The sequence below is a fragment of the Microtus oregoni genome, unplaced genomic scaffold, assembly GCF_018167655.1.
Source record: "Microtus oregoni isolate MIOR12 unplaced genomic scaffold, Mior012 000010F_ref0000083, whole genome shotgun sequence".
Classification (NCBI taxonomy): domain Eukaryota; kingdom Metazoa; phylum Chordata; class Mammalia; order Rodentia; family Cricetidae; genus Microtus; species Microtus oregoni.
Window position 1 is genome coordinate 42,669,405 of NW_024543069.1, and position 19,954 is coordinate 42,689,358.

At 37.4% G+C, this 19,954-nt stretch overlaps 1 protein-coding gene across 4 annotated transcripts in view; it reads left to right on the forward strand.

Annotated features, from left to right (window-relative positions):
• The window catches only part of Atp11b (ATPase phospholipid transporting 11B (putative)), a 93,502-nt gene that overhangs the window by 39,597 nt on the left and 33,951 nt on the right, over positions 1-19,954 (forward strand). For all 4 annotated transcript variants that reach the window (XM_041658978.1, XM_041658975.1, XM_041658980.1 and 1 more), the window contains exons 10-19: positions 1,150-1,231; positions 8,378-8,528; positions 9,463-9,660; positions 12,799-13,041; positions 13,552-13,727; positions 14,087-14,155; positions 16,089-16,162; positions 16,343-16,446; positions 18,184-18,365; positions 19,575-19,778. In XM_041658978.1, the coding sequence (XP_041514912.1) occupies positions 1,150-1,231; positions 8,378-8,528; positions 9,463-9,660; positions 12,799-13,041; positions 13,552-13,727; positions 14,087-14,155; positions 16,089-16,162; positions 16,343-16,446; positions 18,184-18,365; positions 19,575-19,778 (1,483 nt within the window). The remainder of the gene's footprint in view (positions 1-1,149; positions 1,232-8,377; positions 8,529-9,462; positions 9,661-12,798; positions 13,042-13,551; positions 13,728-14,086; positions 14,156-16,088; positions 16,163-16,342; positions 16,447-18,183; positions 18,366-19,574; positions 19,779-19,954) is intronic.

Sequence of the window (19,954 nt, forward strand, 5' to 3'; positions counted from 1 at the left end):
ATTATATTCTCCCTTTGATTTGAAATACCTCTCATGGGTGTACCCTAGTGATGACACAGCAGGTGATTTCCAGGGCTTAGAGAGTAGAAAGTGGGATAGATATTTAATGGGCCCAGCATTTTTTTAAAGTGATTAAAGTATTCTCTAGATAGATTCAAAAGATGACTTCAAAAAATTATGACTATGTTATCCCCACTAAACTATCCATGTTAAATGGTTAGATGGTTACATGTATTTTGCAACTATTTTTTTTAATTATAATAATGTTCTGATATCAGAAACCAGACTAAACCTCCACAGTGTAGTTTTCTCATGGGACACTGAATCTTACATGACTTCCTAAGGGTAATACTTTTTGTTCTTGTTACTTTAAAATGGGGCTCCAAATTATGCAGTTTTAGAAGCAATTGTGTATTTGAATGCTTTTAACTGAGTCTGCTGTTTGGCTCAGCATCTTCTTCACTATTATTTCATTCTGTTTTATTTTTTCAAATTGCATGGTTTTAGTGTCTTTTTTCATCTTAGTTATTACCCCTGAATTTAAAGAATAATTTTTATTTTAAAAATTCTAAGTCAAATATTTATTAAAAGGGCACAGTTGGTCTGTCCTATCCTGTTTCTTTAATCTTCTATGTAGGAATTTGAAGGAACATTTAAAGTTTGGTCTTGCCTAATTAGTTTCATTCAGCAGTGTTAGTCCCACTACTAAGACCATGTGCTCTCGTCTCAGGGTCTCACATAGCAGTTCTTTGCGCTTACTTCATTTACTCTGAAAGACATGAATATTATTCTTCAGTACTTATGGAATGACATGTAGACTCCAGATTCTGGCATTCTGGATTTTTAGCCCAATCCATATTTTCCAGTTTAACAGGAGGGTTTTACTGTTATTAGCATCCTTAGCGTCATATGCAGTGGTCATCTGTTATTCCTACCCCTTTCTTCCGTTAGTCTCAACTCTGTTGCAACTGAGAAATGAGACTCCATGGAGGTTGAATGTCTAGATCAGCAAAATTTTAGACTTAGCAGGTCTGGAAAAACTGTAAAAGACTCAAGAAAAATTCAAATTATACAAACTCTCAGGCAGTGCTTTTTCACTGAAGCTTTCATGCTAGCAAGTACATTTAAAATAGCAGTTTTATTTTATAGGTGTAGCTGTGTACACCGGAATGGAAACGAAGATGGCATTAAATTACAAGAGCAAGTCACAGAAACGATCTGCAGTAGAAAAGTAAGAAAACCCTTTTCACGTAATTTTATGTATATCTTACTCATATATGTGTAACATATATAAAAATAGATATTTCAGGAGCTACAGAGATGACTCAGTGGTTAAGAGCACTGTTGCTCTTACAGAGGACCCAGGTTTGGTTCCCAGCACCCACATGGTGGCTCACAACCATTTGTAACTCCAGTTCTAAGGTATCTTCTTGGGCATTAGGTATATACACAGTGCAGTTATTCACATGCAGGCAAAACACTCATGCACATAAAATTAAAAATAAGTCATTTAAAAGGGCATTTCATATTACATATGCAAAGTAATATTCTTTTTGGATAAAGATGATATCTTCTGGTTTTGTATATACTTAGCATTGACTGTAAGTGTTAAAATATGACTAAAATTAGTGCAGGGTATGAGGCATGTAGGTAGCTCTGAGTAAAATACTTGCTGTACAAGCATTAGGACCTGAGTTCCGATCCTTATCACCGCCCTCTTAGAAAGCTGGCTGTGGTGGTATGTACCTGTAACCTGCTGCTATGTGGAGACAGGAAGATCCAGAGGCTTGCCAGTCAGCCATTGTAGGAAAAATAGTCAACTCTGGGTTTAGTATGGAATCCTGTCTCAAAATATAAGGCAAAACAAGATAACAACCTTAAGCTTCTACATAACACACACCTGTCTTTTTAGGCATGCAAACCCGCATAGAGGCACACACACCCAAGTACATAAATAATGTCAGACCATGCATAGTGAGGCCACTCCAGTACTCCTAATACTTGGAAGGCAGACAGGAAAATCATGAGTTGAGGCAAGTGACCAAAAGCATGTCAAACCTGGCAGTAAATCCAATCCTGAAAACAAATGGGGGAGGAAGGATAGAGGGTAGTCGAAGAAATAAGATGGGGAAAGTGTTATTTCTTTACTGAGTTGAAATATCAGAGGACAGTTTAAAACTAGAAGAGAACCTAGAAAGCTAAGGGAAAATATGTAAGCCAGTATAGAAAGTAATGGGCTGGGCCTGAAAGCGTGTACATAAAAACTGCCCAAATTTTCCTGTATGGCTGATAAAACTCTGTAGGTGCAAATTGGCAAGAAACAAACAGTAGAACCCAAAGAATGCTGAGAGAGAGAGAGGATTTTACTTTGACCAATTGCAGTGATGTTAGGTACTTAAAGTCAACTGCCCACTAGAACAAAAAGTCAACACTCTTCTGAAGAACATGAAAAGCTATGGATCCATTATTTATAATACCCAGCGGGAACTTTTTAATAAAGGTGAGGGAGTAGAGAGCTTTTGCCAATATGAAAGCATGCACCATGCCATGGGCTCAGTCTTCAGCATCCAAAAATAATGATGATTGAATACATATGAAACAGAATTGTAAAGACTTTTAGAAGAAGTCAGGATCACTCTAAACAAATGATTGTTAGGCAGGCAAAAAAGCATAACTCCTAAATAAAAAGATTAATAAATTAAATTTTACTTAAATTAAAAATGTTCTCATCTATATTAAAAATGTTCTCAAACCATCTTGAAAGTATGGAGACAAGTTACAGAGTGGGGGAAATGCTTGCAAAGCTCACATTTCAACCAAACAGTAACACAAACATTTAGGTAGCTGTGATCAAAAACATGAATCACATTTCATGAAAGGAGTTGTAGGTCGCAGGTGAGCAGACAGATGCTCAGTCAGCACCATTGTTAGGAGAATATCATATCACAACCGCAGTGAGGTTAGCCCACTGTTGGAGGAACAAGGTTAAAAGAGTAGTAATAGTACGTGCTAAGAGGAGGCAGAGGAACTCGATCTCACACATTATTGTGAAGAATGTCAGATGATGACATTCCCATTTGGGAGATAATTTGGCAGTTTCATTTAACAGCTTTATTTATAACAGCAAAAATCTGGAAAACAGCCCATTGTGCATACATGGGTAATAGTTGAACAGGAAAATCTGGTGCAGCTATGTCATAGAGCACTATTCAGCAAGAACAAGGATTTATAGTATATGCTCAGCCAGAACAGGCTGCAAAAATAGTTACATTTGGTGAAAAAGTCAAATTCAAAGATTGTATACTATGTTTCCAGTTGTGGAACATTTTCAAAATTATAAAACTATATAGGTTGGGTAAAAGATTATTGCTGCCAAGGGACAGATTCGGTATGGGGTGAGTCAATATAAAGAATGATGGAAGCTGGAGAGTTGACTTAGTGGTTAAGAACACTTGTTGACCTTGCAGAGGACTTGGGTTTGGTTCCTGGCACCCACATTATGGCTCACAATCATCTATATAGCTCCAGTTCTAGGGGATCTGACCTCTTCTAACCTCCACAAGCACCAGTCGCACATGTGGTGTGCATACATAACATGCATGCAAAACACTCATACAATAAAATAGAAAATCTAAATTTTGTTTAGTTTTTTGAGGCAGAGTGTGTCTATGTAGCCCTGTATGACCTGTTGCTGCCCTTTAATCCATGGCTGTTCAAATCAACAACTGCAACTTTGCTGTTATCAGCAGTGGTTGGGCCTAGAGAGCCTCAGCTTGAGGGAATTCTGTTCCTGAGCTCAGGCACCAACTCTTTCAAAGCTATGAAGGGAACTTACCTAAATCTCTGTTCTTCTAAAGAACTGAAAATTCAAGGTTTGAGGTGGAATTCTGTTCCTCAGAGAAGCTGAATAGCAAGTAGCTCACCTTCTCTTCTTGTGTCTCTCCAAAAGCCTCTCATGCTTCTCCTCACCCCTCCTTAAAAACCCTTCTCCTCCTGGCTCCTCCCTACCACTCCTGTCAGCTAGTTGCTGATGCAGCCTCCTGTCCACAGGTAAATTTTTTTTAAATCAAGCTCATCTTTGCATCATTAAACAAATGTTCCAGAGCATAAACAAAAGTAACACACCTTAAAATGTAATGTTCTACAACAACCTAGAACTCACTCTACAGACTAGGCTGATCTTGAACTCACAAAAATTCACCTGCCTCTGCCTTCAAGTGCTGGAGTTAAAGGCATGTGCTACCATGCTGGTCCTTAGATGAATGCATTTTTAAAAGTGACGATGGAACAATTCTTCATAATGGCAGTTAATCTGTAAGTGGGATTACTTTTACACTAGTAAGATGAGGTTTTTGTAAATGTTAATCTTAATCAAATCTAATTCTCTGTAATGTCTCTAGTTCTGATATGCTACAGCTGAATAAGATGCCACCATTGAATTGGGGACGTAGCTCAGTGGTAGAGTATGTTGCATAGCATAAGACTCTGGGTTTGATCCCTATCTTCACTCCTTTTTTATCTTTTTTAAAATTTTTTTATTCATTTTACATACCAAATACAGTTCCTTCTCCTTCCCCTCCTCCCCTCCCCTCCTACCTCCTCTTAACCCAGACTCTATCCACTTCTCAGAAAGAGTAAGGCCTCCCAATGGAAGTCAACAAAGCCTGGCACATTCAGTTGAGGCAGGACCAAGCTCCTTCCTCCTGCATCAAGGCTGAGCAAGGCACCATATGGAAGTGCTTTTAAAAAGCCAGCTCATGCACCAGGGATGGATCTGGTCCCACTGTCAGGGGTCCCGCAAACATAGCAGGCTACACAACTGTCGTCCACATGCAGAGAACCTAGTTCGATCCTATGCAGGCTCCCCAGCTGTCGGTCTAGAATCCCTGAGCTCCTGCAAGCTCGGGTCAGCTGTCTCTGTGGGTTTCCCTGTCATGATCTTGACTACCACCCTCCCACTAATAAAATCGCCCCTCCCTCTCTTCGACTGGACTCCAGAGCATGGCCTGGTGCTTGACTGTGGATCTCTGTAGCTACTTCCATCAGTTACTGGATGAAGGTTCTATGGTGACAGTTAGGGTAGACACCTATCTGATTACAGGGGAAGGTCAGATGAGGTACCCTCTCCACTATTGCTAGGACTCTTAGATGGGGTCATTCTTGTGAATTCTTTGGAATTTTCCTAATGCCAAGTTTCTCCCTAAGTCCATAATGGCTCCCTCTATCAAGGTATCTCTTTCATTACTCCCTTTCCGTCCCTCCCCCAACACCATCATCCTGTTCCTTCATAGTTGCATCTCTCTTGCCCCCAATTTGTACAGGAGATATCATCTATTTTCCTTTCCTGGAGCAATCCATGTGTCCCTCTTAGAGTACTCCTTATTACCTAGCTTCTTTGCAAAGTCATGGAGGAGTTGATGAAACTCTTTGTACTGATTTTACAGCTTTCTGTGAGTCTACAGTTTCAAACATTAAATCAAGAAGTTCTTTAAAATTTTATTCATGAGGGCGGGGCGGTGGTGCCGCACGCCTGTAATCCCAGCACTCGGGAGGCAGAGGCAGGCAGATCTCTGTGAGTTCGAGACCAGCCTGGTCTACAGAGCTAGTTCCAGGACAGGCTCCAAAACCACAGAGAAACCTTGTCTCGAAAAAACCAAAAAAAAACAAAACAAAAAAACAAAATTTTATTCATGAAATAAAAGAACCACCAAAAAATTAAATGGGTAATTGGAGTGGAAGAAAGTGTAAATGGACTGAAAATGGTAGCATGTTGACCGTTGTTGAAGCTATGTGGTGCACATGAAGATTCATTATTGAGAACGCATCTTCTTTAATTATACATATATGTATTTACCTATTGAGTTCATTTAGTGTCACCCATATGTACATGTGTGTGGGGCTAACCATTTGTGATTGGATAACCTATATGGGAGCCCATCTCTATAAGAATCTGATTTTCCCCTCCCAACAACCGATGACCAGCTCTAACTCTTCACCTAGGAGCAGAACAATGTGGAACTTTCCTCATCCATGTTGGAATGTCAGCTGATGTTCTTATGTAGTCTTGTTCAAGCAGCGTATTGTTGAGAGTTCACACTTTCCCTATCATGTGTTGGGGCGACTATCTAGCAGCAGACATCCTGGTCCCACAGCTCTTAGAACTTTCTTACCCTTGTTCAATGTTCCCTGTGCCTTATGTGTAGAGATCAGTTTGCAGATGTATCAGATGCTATAATTGTATTCTGAAGTTTTTGGTGATAAAATGTTTCTCTTCATAACAAATTTATTTTTAAATTTAAGACTTTAAATTTAAAGTCGAATCTGTATGCTTCAGCAGTACTACTCAGCCTTGTAGCAATGCACAGGTGAGCATCACCTGTATACAAGACTAGACCAAAACCTGAAAGAGTCCATTTGATATATGAAATATGACATAGAAAGCTTGTTATAGTAATAGACACAGAGGAGGGATTATTAGTGAGTTAATATCATCATAATGGGAATTTGCCAGGGTTTTATTATTTATTAAAATTCACCATTGTATTAGTATTATAGTTGTTTCTATTCCAAAGTCTCACTTGTGAACCATAAGACTCTTTGAAACTATTAACAGATTTCTGCTTGAGAAAACTGAGTCTAGAAATATATATAAAGTGTGCATCTGTTATGTGTTAGGTTTTTTGAGATACCATCTTCCTTCTTTAGACTTTCTAGTTCAATTGGAAATTAAAACTAATATACAGTAAAAATTAGATAATACTAAGACTTTCTTTCTGGACACTCTTGTCTTCACCCTTGTGTTTAAAGTCTAACTTTAGTAAAGTCTTTAATAAATATCTTTAATAAAATCTCCAGCTCTACTTTTATACTGGCTAGTCCTGAATTATTTTTAGTGTCAGAGCCAAGAATCACAGTTTGACCTGAGATAATGTCCTAAAAGACATTTTAATTTCTTTTTTATACAACTTGCTAAGAAAACTTACTGTTTAGGGCTGACTACTTCAGATTGGATAGCATATAATGGGACACATCTCCAGAGAAGACTGATTCTTTCTCTTTTCACAGGCAATAATTAATTGTTTATAGCTCTTTATCTAGGAGAGGGACCTTGTGAGGTTTCCCCATCCATATTGGCATATCAACTGGTGTTGTCATTGTTCAGATCTTGCTTAGGCAACCATATTGTTAAGATTTCATGGATGTAGGTCCCTGACATATAGAAGACACCATCTTTGGTGTGACAAAACTTTTCCTGGGAAAATATAGCACACATGTCTACTCATCCCAGATAGGGAACCCACAACAGACCAAAGTACAAAAACCAGCAAAATCCAACTTGATGAGCCAATGAGTTTTATTGGGGTTACTTATAGGACCAGAAAAGACTCAACACTGCATCACCAAAGCCTTTCCCAGCATAGGTGACAGCTTCCACCTGGAAACCTGAAGCACGCTGCATAGCATGCAGAGAGCTCACCCGGTTGAAAAGTGCTCTTTCCAAGTGACTCATTTGGTCTGAACTTGTAGGCAGCTGTTCTTATCTGAGAGTGTTCTTTGTAGCTCAGCGCTACTCTTCTGAGAAGGACTCTCAGCATTTAATGCTTACTCTGGCAGGGAGAGGCCTAGTGAGTCTGGGCAGATTCAGGGACTTTCTCAAGTCTTCTGAGTTGTTTACTTTCCTGCCTAAGGAGCTTCCTTGCAGTATGGACTATTTCAGTCTCAAAGTAAACGGTCACCTAACACCATCTCACAGCAGGTGTCCTGGTCCTCTGGCTCTTAAATTATTTTCTACCTTCTGCAATGTTCCTTGAGCTTTAGATGTAGGAGTTGTATTGTAGGTGTACCACTTGGAGCTGGCTCTCTCATGGTCAGTTGTTCTTAGCATTTGATCAGTTGTAGACTTCTGCTGCCAGAGGAAGCTTCTTTAATGAGAAGTGAGAACTACACTTATCTTTGCATGTAAGGATAGGTATTCAGAATGAAGCTGGAAATTACACTGGCTTACGAAAATGATAGTAGTAGATTCTTCTCTAGGGCTCATGACCTCACTAGCTACAGACGGCAATATTTACAGTACCAGATATGAATTCCCTCCTGCTGAGCAGATCTGAGGTCCAATTAGATACTTGCTGGTAACCCCCAAGATAGAAGTATTGCCAAGGTACTTTTGGATAGATCTTGCTTTGCTGTTATGATTTATAGGCTTTACAACTGGGTTTTTCTGGTAATTATGTTTTATTTAATGGTCATTACAAAAAATAAAGGCTGTCCTTTAAAACAGCTATAATAAAATCTTATATACTCAATACAAATATTAATTTGTAAACATATGAACATAAGATATATTGATATGTTTTTATTCTTTTTCTTACTTTAGATCAATGAACACATTTTTAATAATTTATCTAATAATCCTTATTTCTGAGGCCATCATCAGTACTATCTTGAAATATACCTGGCAAGCAGAAGAAAAATGGGATGAACCTTGGTATAACCAAAAAACAGAACATCAAAGAAACAGTAGTAAGGTATTATGTGTTGTTCATAATTCAACTTTGAGGAAACTCTTTGGGGACTATTGATGCTTAGATGGGAAAGACCACAGTGATCTCATCACAGCATTGGTATTGACAGGATGCTTTTGCAGAAGAGCAATCAGCATGTTAGCAGTGGTGTACTTTCCCTAGTTTAAGGCCTAAACTTTTTGTGTGTTCTAGTAGCATGGCTTGAATAATTAGATCACAAAAATTAATATGTGCATTCCACTTCGGTATTACAAATTCAGGGCTTTAGAAATCATTTATTGTACCATATAAATGAATTAAAGAATATATTTGTTTTCATTCATGTTTGAATAATTGAAGAAGTCGTAACAGTCTTGATGTACCAAGAGAATTAAACCTGCAATTTTGGTAAATAATTATTCTTTAAATTTCCATTTAAATTAATATGGACATATTAGAAAACATCTTGATCCAGGAGACAACAAAGCAGATCAGTATAGGATCCTGTTACCAGTACCATGTATATTCAACAGAGGACATCTTGAAAGGCAGCTCTGCTGTGCTATTGTCTGTGTAGTATGTGTTCTTCAGTTTCTATTTTTTAACAATTTTCCTGAGGAATTATGTCCCCATATGTCTAGGTTACACTCACATTTTAGTCACCCATGATCTTTGAAGAGTCATGGTAGGATGGCTAGCGCACTGCACAGAGTATAATGACAATTTTGTGTTCACATCATGCCAGGTGACTTCCAAAATGGAACAAATTGTGCTGTGGAAATTTAACCTTTACCTTAACCAGTAATATAAGTAAACAGAGGAAATGCAATATTAAAACAACTTAGTCAAGGAATTTCATATTAGTTTACCTCAGAATAATAGTTGATAGTTTACTTAGATAAGAACCTTCTGATAATTCTCATGTATGTTATCTAATAATCATTTCTCTTTTTTCTAGATTCTGAGATTTATTTCTGATTTCCTTGCTTTTTTGGTACTCTACAATTTCATCATTCCAATTTCTTTGTATGTGACTGTTGAGATGCAGAAATTTCTTGGATCGTTTTTTATTGGCTGGGATCTTGATCTATACCATGAAGAGTCAGATCAGAAAGCTCAAGTCAATACTTCTGACCTGAATGAAGAGCTTGGACAGGTGAAGATGATCCTGATATTTTGTTTTTCTCAGAAAATTATATGTAAAGATACTAATATAATAGAAAATACTATAAAACTTAGGCCAAAACACCTTTTACTTTCCTCCAGCTAATTCTTATTCCCACTTTATGTCCTAACGTCTTTTTTCCACTATTTACCAGTGTGTGTCTATATGATATTTTATCATGATTTAAAATTTTTAGGCATCAGTTATAGAATATAAAGCTATAGCTGGGACTAGAGAGATGATTTAGCTGTCAAGAGCATACAGTTTTAGGGAAGTTCAGCTCCTAGCACTCACATTGGGTGTGAGTTCAGATTCACAACTATACTGCTAACACCAGCTCCAGGAGATGCAATGCCCTTGACCTCTACAAGCACCTGCAGTCGTGTGCACTATCCCCACACACACTCTCATGCATATGCATCATTAAAAAAATTAAGTTGCCAGGCAGTTGTGGTGCACATCTTTAATCCTAGCACTCGGGAGGCAGAGGCAGGTGGATCTCTGTGACTTTGAGGCCAGCTTGGTCTACAGAGCGAGTGCCAGGACAGTTGCACAGGGGAACCCTATCTCAAAAATAAATAAATAAATCTTTTAAGAGGGGAGGGACAACGGGGGGAAACTATTACTTCACCATTTTGTACACATAGCCAAAACCTTGCCCACTTTGCGTACTCTAGTGTTGTTACAATTTGACATCCAATAAATATTTACATTATGACTCATAATATTGTTTCCAAACACCTTTCTTCCTAGTTTTTCTTTGTAGTACTATAATTATGTTTTCTTTATGTATTTTATTTCCTCTGGAGTTAATTGCTGTTTCTTTCCTTGCTTAGTTTTGTATACTTCAAACAAGTCTTCATAAATATATTTTTTTCTCTCTCTGTATTCAAAGGTGTCAGTTAATCTAGGATCTACCTGCCCTGTCCCCATGTATAATTTGGATTTGCCTTTTTTGTTTTCTTTTTGAGATGGGGCCCCACTTCTTGATGCCCAATCTATGTTTAAACTTCTGAGCTCATCTTACACTACCTTTAATCAAGGCAGAGGCAGGAGGATCTCTGTGAGTTCGAGGGCAGCCTATTCTCCATAATGAGTTCCAAAACAGCCAGAGTTACATAGTGAGACCCTTTCTCAAAACTAACAAACAAACCTGAGCCAAATGACTTTCCTGTCTCAGCCTTCCCTGTAGCTAAAATTATATATGTAGACTGATAGTGGCCTATGTGTAATAAATTATTTTATGTAGTAGACATTTCCTATGTCTCAAATATTGTAGTTACCTTTATTGTCCCCAACAGTATAGACATTAAAGTACAGTTTCTTATTACTCTTTATTTCTTGGTTAAAACAATTTTCTCACTTTAATTCTTTGATTTTGCACGTTGATCTTTTATCCTGGAATCTCATTAAACTTATTTATTAGTGCTAATAAATTTTTTTAAAGTAAATTCCCTTGGATGATGTATATGTAAGTTTATTTGATATGCAAATGGAGATAACTTTGTCTCTTTTTCCCCAATCAGATAACTCACTTCTTTTTCCTGACTAGAAATTTTAGTACAATGTTGAATAAAACATATGAGAACAGACAGCCTTATCTTATATCTCTGCTGATAGGAAGAAATCACTCAGTATGATATTACTAAGTTTTGAAGAAGCTTTTATCATAGTATGTTAAGTGTTTTTATAATAAAGAGTATTGGATTTTTTTTTAAAATATTTATTTATTATGTATACAATATTCTGTCTGTGTGTATGCCTGCAGGCCAGAAGAGGGCACCAGACCTCTTTACAGATGGTTGTGAGCCACCATGTGGTTGCTGGGAATTGAACTCAGGACCTTTGGAAGAGCAGGCAATGCTCTTAACCACTGAGCCATCTCTCCAGCCCGAGTATTGGATTTTTATCAAGTGATTTTTCTGTGTCTGTTGAGATGGTCATTTTATTAATAGAATAAATAACACATCAATCTGATAATTTGTACACATCAAGGTAATAATTGGATTTCTGAGATGTCTCATATACTTATGATATATAATCCTTTTTATACATTCTGAAAATGTATGTGCATATATATTCATGAGAAATAATGGTCTGTAGTTTGCTTTGCTTTTGTTTTCTTGTGATGTCTGCCTCTTTCTACTTTTTATTTGTATTTTTATTTTTGTTTTGAATATGTGTGTGTGTGTGTGTGTGAGAGAGAGAGAGAGAGAGAGAGAGAGAGAGAGAGAGAGAGATTGTGGGTGCATTTCTCTGTGTGTACATATGGAGGCTAGAGAGGGTCCTCCCCTATCAATCTCCACTTTGTTCCTTTTGAGACAAGCCTTTCCCCATGAACCTAGAGCTTGGACTTTTCAGCTGGTTGGCAGTCAGCAAGCCCTACCGATCTTCCCTGTTTCCCTCAATGCTGGGGTTGCTGTCATGCATGGGTGTCACTCTTCTTGTTGGAGCAGCAATTGTTCTTCTCTCCAGCTTCACTGTTTCTCTTTTTAAAAGACTTTTCTCCCATCATTATAGTAATCAAATCCTCACCACTAGTTTGCTGTCAAGACTTCACTGTTGTATGCTTCTCATTCAGAGTTCATCTCCGTGGATCAGCCCCCAAGAGCAGTAATATAATTTGTCTTGCATTCCTTTTGAAACACATCATTTTTAACATTTATCTTTTTCACTCTGTTTCCTGTCCTCAGTATTAACTTCCTCTGTCCTTTATAAACTACTTCTCATCTCTAACATTTTGTGTTGCTGTCATTATTTTCTTTCCTGTTTTTATACCATCTCTCCTGGCCTCTGTTTATTGTCTAGGTTAGTAAGCATTCCTTCTACCCTTACTTCAGTGTAAGTGTCAAGTCATACTATTTTAAATGTAGCTCAACCGAGAGATAGATGTGAAATTCTCAACCTTATTCTCAGTCACCTCTGCAAATCAACATATATCAAAAAGTATGTATAAATTTTATATATTTTTATTTGTTTTATTTTTATGTCAATAATAACTTCTTAGATTGTAAGAATCTTGGCTTTGGTATATTGATGTTAATAAACTAGACTTTAGAAAACAGGAAAAAGTTTTCTTGTTCAACACTGACCCATGATCACAAAGTTTTTTTTGTTCTCTTTCTCTAGGTGGAATATGTGTTTACAGATAAAACTGGGACACTGACAGAAAATGAAATGCAGTTTCGAGAATGTTCAATTAATGGCATGAAATACCAAGAAGTCAATGGTAAACTTGTACCTGAAGGACCAACCCCAGACTCTGCAGAAGAAAGCTTATCTTACCTTGGTAGTTTATCGCATCTCAACAACTCAACACATGTCACAACCAGTTCTTCTTTTAGAACCAGTCCTGAAAGGGAAACTGAACTAGTAAGCAACTTTCGAATTAGTAATTATGGGTTTTATATGAATTAATTCTCTTCAATAGGTGGACACAGGAAATTTCTATCAGTGAAGCAAGAAGCATGTATTTGAAATAGATGTCTTGATTTAGTACCACAAAACACTATTCTGAGACCGTAGTTACAGCCCAGTTTAGTTTGTCATTATTGAGCATCTTCAATGCCTTAGCTCACTAGTTAGTAAATGTTATTACTACCTAGAAGTAAAATGAGGGGGAAAAAATGTATTTTTTTCTTCCTAAGGCCTTACTTTTTCACAAGGACATCATCTCCCTAACTTGCAGTTTGTGTAGGCTGTCTAAAAATATGCACTTAACCAAGGGCTCCTAAAACAGTATGAGATTGAAATGCAAAATTTGCAGCTCTTACTCAAGCATTCCAGGTCTTTGCACTCTTGTTTTAGCTCACAAGGTTTTATGTCTGGTTTCCTATATGGTGTTGGAAATGTGCTTTGGTCATGAATGTTATGTTTCTGCAGATGAAAGAACATGACCTCTTCTTTAAAGCAGTCAGTCTTTGCCATACTGTACAGATCAGCAGTGTTCAAACTGATGGCATTGGGGATGGTCCCTGGCAGTCCAACCTAGCACCTGCACAGCTGGAGTACTATGCATCTTCACCAGATGAAAAGGCTCTAGTGGAGGCTGCAGCAAGGTGACTGAGCTTGATTTTTCTGATCCTCCAAGAATACTCTTAAAATAAATGCTAGAAAATTAGAGATGTCATATAAAGTTCTCAAATGTAAATTTAAGGTTGTTTTAAATGATCTTTTAAAAAGTATTTAATATGAATTCTACTTGAAAAACTTGTAAAAATATTTTGCATTATTTTGGATATAGTCTGACCTGTCATGTTCTTAAGAATAGTGTCATATTATTCAAAGGCAGTACCATAAATACTCCTTAAACTTTCAATTCATGTACCGTCATTCAAGCCAAATTATAAAGGTATAATGTAAAATATGAAATATTTTCCTTTAAGTATTATAATTTCTTTGTTCCTCTTATTCCTAGAGCTGGTATCATATTTATAGGCATTTCTGAAGAAAGTATGGAGGTTAAAGTACTTGGAAGACTGGAAAGGTAAATTCTTTCAAATATGTTATAGTCCATAATAACTATAGGATAGGAATCAACAAATTATGGCCTATAGTCCAGTTTTGTCCTCCAGTCTGTTTTTGGATAGCCTAGGATGTATTGCATTTAGAGTTGTTTAAGAAAGAAAAAGAGAGCAAGGGTGTGGGATAAAGCCCTTTGACCCTGTAAAGATTTTTCACTTGTACTGGTTTAATAAAATGCTGATTGGTCAGTAGCCAGGCAGAAAGTATAAGAGGGATAACAAGACTAAGGAGAATTCTGGGAAGAGGAAGGACTCTTCCCAGATGCAGACTTTACCATCCAGACGCAGTGAAAGCAAGATGAAAATGCCATACTGAGTAAGGTACCAAGCCACATAGCTAAGCATAGATAAGAATTATGGGTTAATTTAAGTTCTAAGAGCTAGTTAATAATAAGCCCGAGCCAGGCAGAGGTGGTGCAGCCTTTAATCTCAGCACTCAGAAGGCAGAGGCAGAGGCAGGTGGATCTCTGTGAGTTCGAGGCCAGCCTGGTCTACAAGAGCTAGTTCCAGGACAGGCTCCAGAGAAACCCTGTCTCAGCACAAACAAAAAGGAAAAAAATAATAAACCTGAGCTAATAGGCCATACAGTTTATAATTAATATGTTTTGTTGGGACTGAATGACTGTGGAACTGGGCAAGACAGAAACTTGTGTCTTCCAATAAGGGAAAGAAGGAGAAAGAATAAAATGACTCTGGTAGAATGGAGGATAGCCAGATGGTCACAAGTTAAAGACCTGCATAGGCCACAGAGTGAGACTAGCCCAGGAAATCTGGTAAAACCCTATCTCAAAATTGAGAAAGGAAAAGAAAGGCTGGGGATATAGTTTGCCTTGCATGGAAGAATAAGTCCTAATATACAGCAGAGAGATACATATGGCCTGTAAAGTCTAAAGTTATCTGATTCTCTACTAAAACACTTGCTAACCACTTCTCTAGAGTAATGGCATTATTATATTCTATCTCATCACAATTGCAACCGTATACTGTACTTTAGTTTACTGTTTACTGAATTTGCTTATATATTTAAACACTCTTGAGGTTGAGATTCCATAGGTCATTGGATGAAGAAAGCTTTTTTTTATCCCTGTTTTTGTAGTACTGGGGATCAAAACCAGTGTCTCAGGAATGTTAAGCAAACACTGTGCCATAAAGCTGCACCCTAGCACACCCCAGTTCCCTTGTGCTGCCTATGAACTTATGCTCAAGCATTCAGGACACCAGTCTACTCATCCTCTTTCTACTCTGATAAGTTAGCCCATGCTCGTTGCTTGTGTACCTCAGTCCTTGCTCTGCTTTTTCACACTAAAGAAGTCAGGCCCATTCTGAAGCTACTTTCATGAGGGAACCTGTTGTCAACTTAGAACTTTGATTGCTTACATATCATTATAGAATTCTCTCCTGGAAAAATTGTCAAGCCCCACTCAGTTATCCTCATAAGTTTTCCCTCAGTTCCCTAGAGGCATTTGCTGCCTGACCTCCACCCTCACACCTGCCCAAGTTCAGAATCATTGCTGACAAACTTGAAAGACTGCATAAAGGGAGACCTGGTGAGATGTGTTAGGACAGGAAATGATGGCGAGTCAGTCACCTGGGCAGATGTGAGTCCCAGTTCTTCTCTGCTGCACAGCAGCTTCTTGAATATTAATCTCTCTAGTAGTCTTCGTCTTGGCTTCTGTGGGATTTAATTACAGACCCAAAGTCTGTGTAGTAGATGTTAGTTGTTGAGTACATGATGTCATCTCCCTCATGTCTCGTACTGTTATGGACTATTTAGAGCCTATCCTCATGAAAATGCAGTTCTAGTTTCTTACTTTAAACTCGTATTTTATCTTTTATTCTTTCCAAATGGTCACATTATTACTCTAAAAATTAAGGATTATCTTTCTTAATTTTCAGGTACAAATTGCTTCATATTCTGGAATTTGATTCAGATCGTAGGAGAATGAGTGTAATTGTTCAAGCACCTTCAGGTAACCAATCTAAGCTTTTATGAATATTTGTTTACCTAATATAGAACTTGATTACCAAAGAATAAAAAGTAAGGCCCATTCTGAAGACATGTTTATGAGGGAGCCTGTTGTCAACTTACAACATTGATTGCTTACATATCATTATAGAATTCTCTCCTGGAAATTTTTTTTTTCTTTCAGGTGAGAAGATTTTATTTGCTAAAGGAGCAGAATCTTCAATTCTCCCTAAGTGTATAGGTGGAGAAATAGCAAAAACCAGAATTCATGTAGATGAATTTGCTTTGGTAAGTAGAGATAGCTGTTATTTAAGCATAAAAATATTAAAAACAAACTTTAAAAATATATTTGTGAAATGGTTGAGGTTTTGTCTCTTTAATAGAACATCCATGTTCTGGAAATTCTATAGTTCTTAGTTCTTTTGCATTAAATGTTGACTGTTTATTCTTGTTGTAAAAACTGATTTTTAATGTGGTAACATGTAACTCTCTTCCAACCTGATGTTGTAGGAACTTCTGGCTGTGTGTACCACTCAAACTATATCCTTAAAATTTGAAAAAAAAAAATTGAGTATTTGGCGCCTGGAGTGAGGCACAAATCCTTGGGTTTCATCTCTGAATGGCTTGTCTCTATTCTTTCTCTTTTCCTTTCCTCATCATTGTCTTCCCTCTCCTTCCCTTCCCCTTGTCCACAGTTTATCCTGGGCCAATGATATGAAGGCAGAAACCAGACAAAAGCTTGAGCCCAGAAATTGAAGAGCAAATAGGACAACATCATTAGATCCTGACTTTTAAAGAAAAAAAAGTGAGGGTATGGCTCAGTGGTTGAGGACATACTAGAATGACAGAAAGGGACCTACTAAAGGAATAGGACTTATTCCAGGGGTGTGGAGAAACTAGAGATTGTACACATGGTATAAATCATTAGCCTTTGAACAATTTGGCAACTTTTCAAAAGATAAAAATGAAGTTAAAATCTGACCTAGTTATATACCTGGTGTACACCAAAGAAAAAGATATATCCACACATGATCTAATGAATGGATGCTCATAGCCCAAGCTTGAAAAAGCCCAGCTGCCCAACTGATGAATGGATAAAATATGATAGAGCCTTGTAATAAATTGTTATTTAGTCATTAAGAGAAATGGAAGTGCTGATGTCTGATATATGCTGCAACAAGGATAACATTGGAAAGATTGCTTAGAGAAGCCAGCCACGAGAGACCACACACTATATTTATATACACATCCAGGATAGGCAGATTCATAGAAAACAGGTGAGTGGTTGCCAAAGGCTACTGGACAAAGGGAAGAGAAGCGATAGGGAGTCTGTTGGGGGTGAAAATTCCAGTAGCGGTAATGATCATACAATTTTGTAAGTATACTAAAAACACTGCGCAGCACTATTTGAGAGAGTTAATTTTATGTAATATGACTCTAATTTAATGAGGAAAACCTATAGGAGACTCATCCAAAATCAAAACTTCAGGATGTCTCATGCCTGGACTTGTGTATCTGCTGCATACTCACCTACTGCTGTTGCTGGTTTGCAGTTGCCTGTGACCTATCCACTGTAATATCCAGCAGCAAAGACTTTACTATCTAGAGTAGTATCCACATATACTTACTGTAGAGGGAATTAATTAGTACATGTTAGTATCTGTTGGAGCCTTAAATGTTAATTATGAGAGTTATTTACAAATCAGGAAATGGTACTATTTAGAAATTTGCTAAACATAGTCATGGTATTTTAAAATCCACTGTTTCCAAGTTTATTGCTGGAACATTTATTTTCGGCCTTTATAAGGAAAATAAATAGAAGTATTTAGATTCAGGCACTAATTTTCAAAGATTAAGAAAATTTGAGGCCCATGTAATCAAGTAGTCAGTACAGACTTCACTAGTCAAATACAGATTCCTAAGTTTGTGTAGTTCCAGTTCATAGGTGAAGATAAAATGACAGTATTTAAAGTCGGGTTGTGAATCTGGCTCTTAGAAGTGTGTGCCTATCTTCTTTTCTTTTAGAAAGGACTGCGGACACTATGTATAGCTTATAGACAGTTTACCGCTAAAGAGTATGATGATATAGATAGGCGCCTGTTTGAGGCCAGGACTGCCTTGCAGCGACGGGAAGAGAAGCTGGCTGATGCCTTCCAGTACATTGAGAAAGACCTGATACTGCTAGGAGCTACAGCAGTGGAAGACAGGCAAGTATCAGGAGTGGGCAGTAGCATTTTGTAACGTTTTGTCAAATGCTTCTAATATAGTAAAATAAGTACTGTTAATTACCATTCTGTAACAAAGTAGAAACTAAAGCTTTCATTTTTCTACTCAGAATAATGCTGTTTTATTCCATCATTCGATCTTTGAAATAGATACGGGGAACACTTGTATTATTCTTCGGTTTTACTATTCCTTAGTCAGTGTGCCGTGCCATCATCAAACGTTCACATATCTCTCCATCCTGACCCACTACTGTCCAATCTGCTCTATGCTTCAATAATGCCACACTGACTGTTGGGCTCCTGAATACCTCTAACTGAAAGTGTTGTGTTCATGCCTTTGTTCCTTGGCAAGGCTTTGCCTTCTGCCTGGATGATTCTTCTTTTCCAGGGCATTTGTGAATAAGGTACTCATAACAAGCCCTCATCCAAGAAGGCCTTTTCTGACAGCTAAGATGATTGAAAATGTTCTTCTTTATGAACATTCTGTTTATTGCCAACTTTTTGATGCTATATTAAATTATTTGTTTAAACATTTTTCTCCTTTATTAGCATATAAATGCCTTGCAACTTGTTTGCTTTTTTTAACCCAGAATCTGTATCAATTTTAGCTTCTTAAATTTAATTTTATTGAGTCAAATGGATTTTTATAAATTAAACCTGTTGTTTTCTTCTGTCCCCTGTATCTACAAAGGTATTAATATTTTAAATGGGGATTTTCATTAGATTTTAGAGTGTGATGTTTAAACGGAAAACTGTAGGGACTCATCTAAAAGCAGAAGCCCTGAATTAAGGATGTCATGCCTAGACTTCTGTGTATGCTGCATGCTTACCTCTCTTTAACTCCTTCTGTTACTGGGTGGGGTGAGAGGAAATCTTTGCTTAAAATTTTAGAGTTACTAGTGGCACATTTCTTGCCTGGCATGCTCCAGGCCTCAATTCAGGCTCCTCCCAATACCACTTCCCAGTAGGATGGGTTTGTGATGACTATTTTAACTCATTGGTTTTCTTATAACTAGATGGCTGCTAGTAGTTTATTCTTGTTTCCTGAATAATGAAAGAAAATCTCAGTCATGTTGATGTACTGTAACATTCCTATAAAGAGTATACTTTATCTGTACTGCGTAGCTTATACTTAATCTAGGCTACAGGAGTATTTTTCTCTACCATTTTTTTTTTTTTTTTTTTTTTTAGACTACAAGATAAAGTTCGAGAAACTATTGAAGCATTGAGAATGGCTGGTATCAAAGTATGGGTGCTTACAGGAGACAAACATGAAACAGCTGTTAGTGTGAGCTTATCATGCGGACATTTTCATAGAGCTATGAATATCCTCGAACTCATCAACCAGAAGTCAGACAATGGATGTGCTGAACAGTTGAGGCAGCTTGCCAGGAGGTAAGATGGCAGGCAGTGTCTGCAGGCCAGCTTGCCACTTCTTGCTTTCATTAACCCATAGCTAAAAAAATTTTTTAATTTAATTTGTAATTTAAAAACACTTTTAAATTTTGATTTTGTGTGTATGGATTAGAGACCTTAACATAAGTTAGATACACTGAACCTGTTAGAAGAGA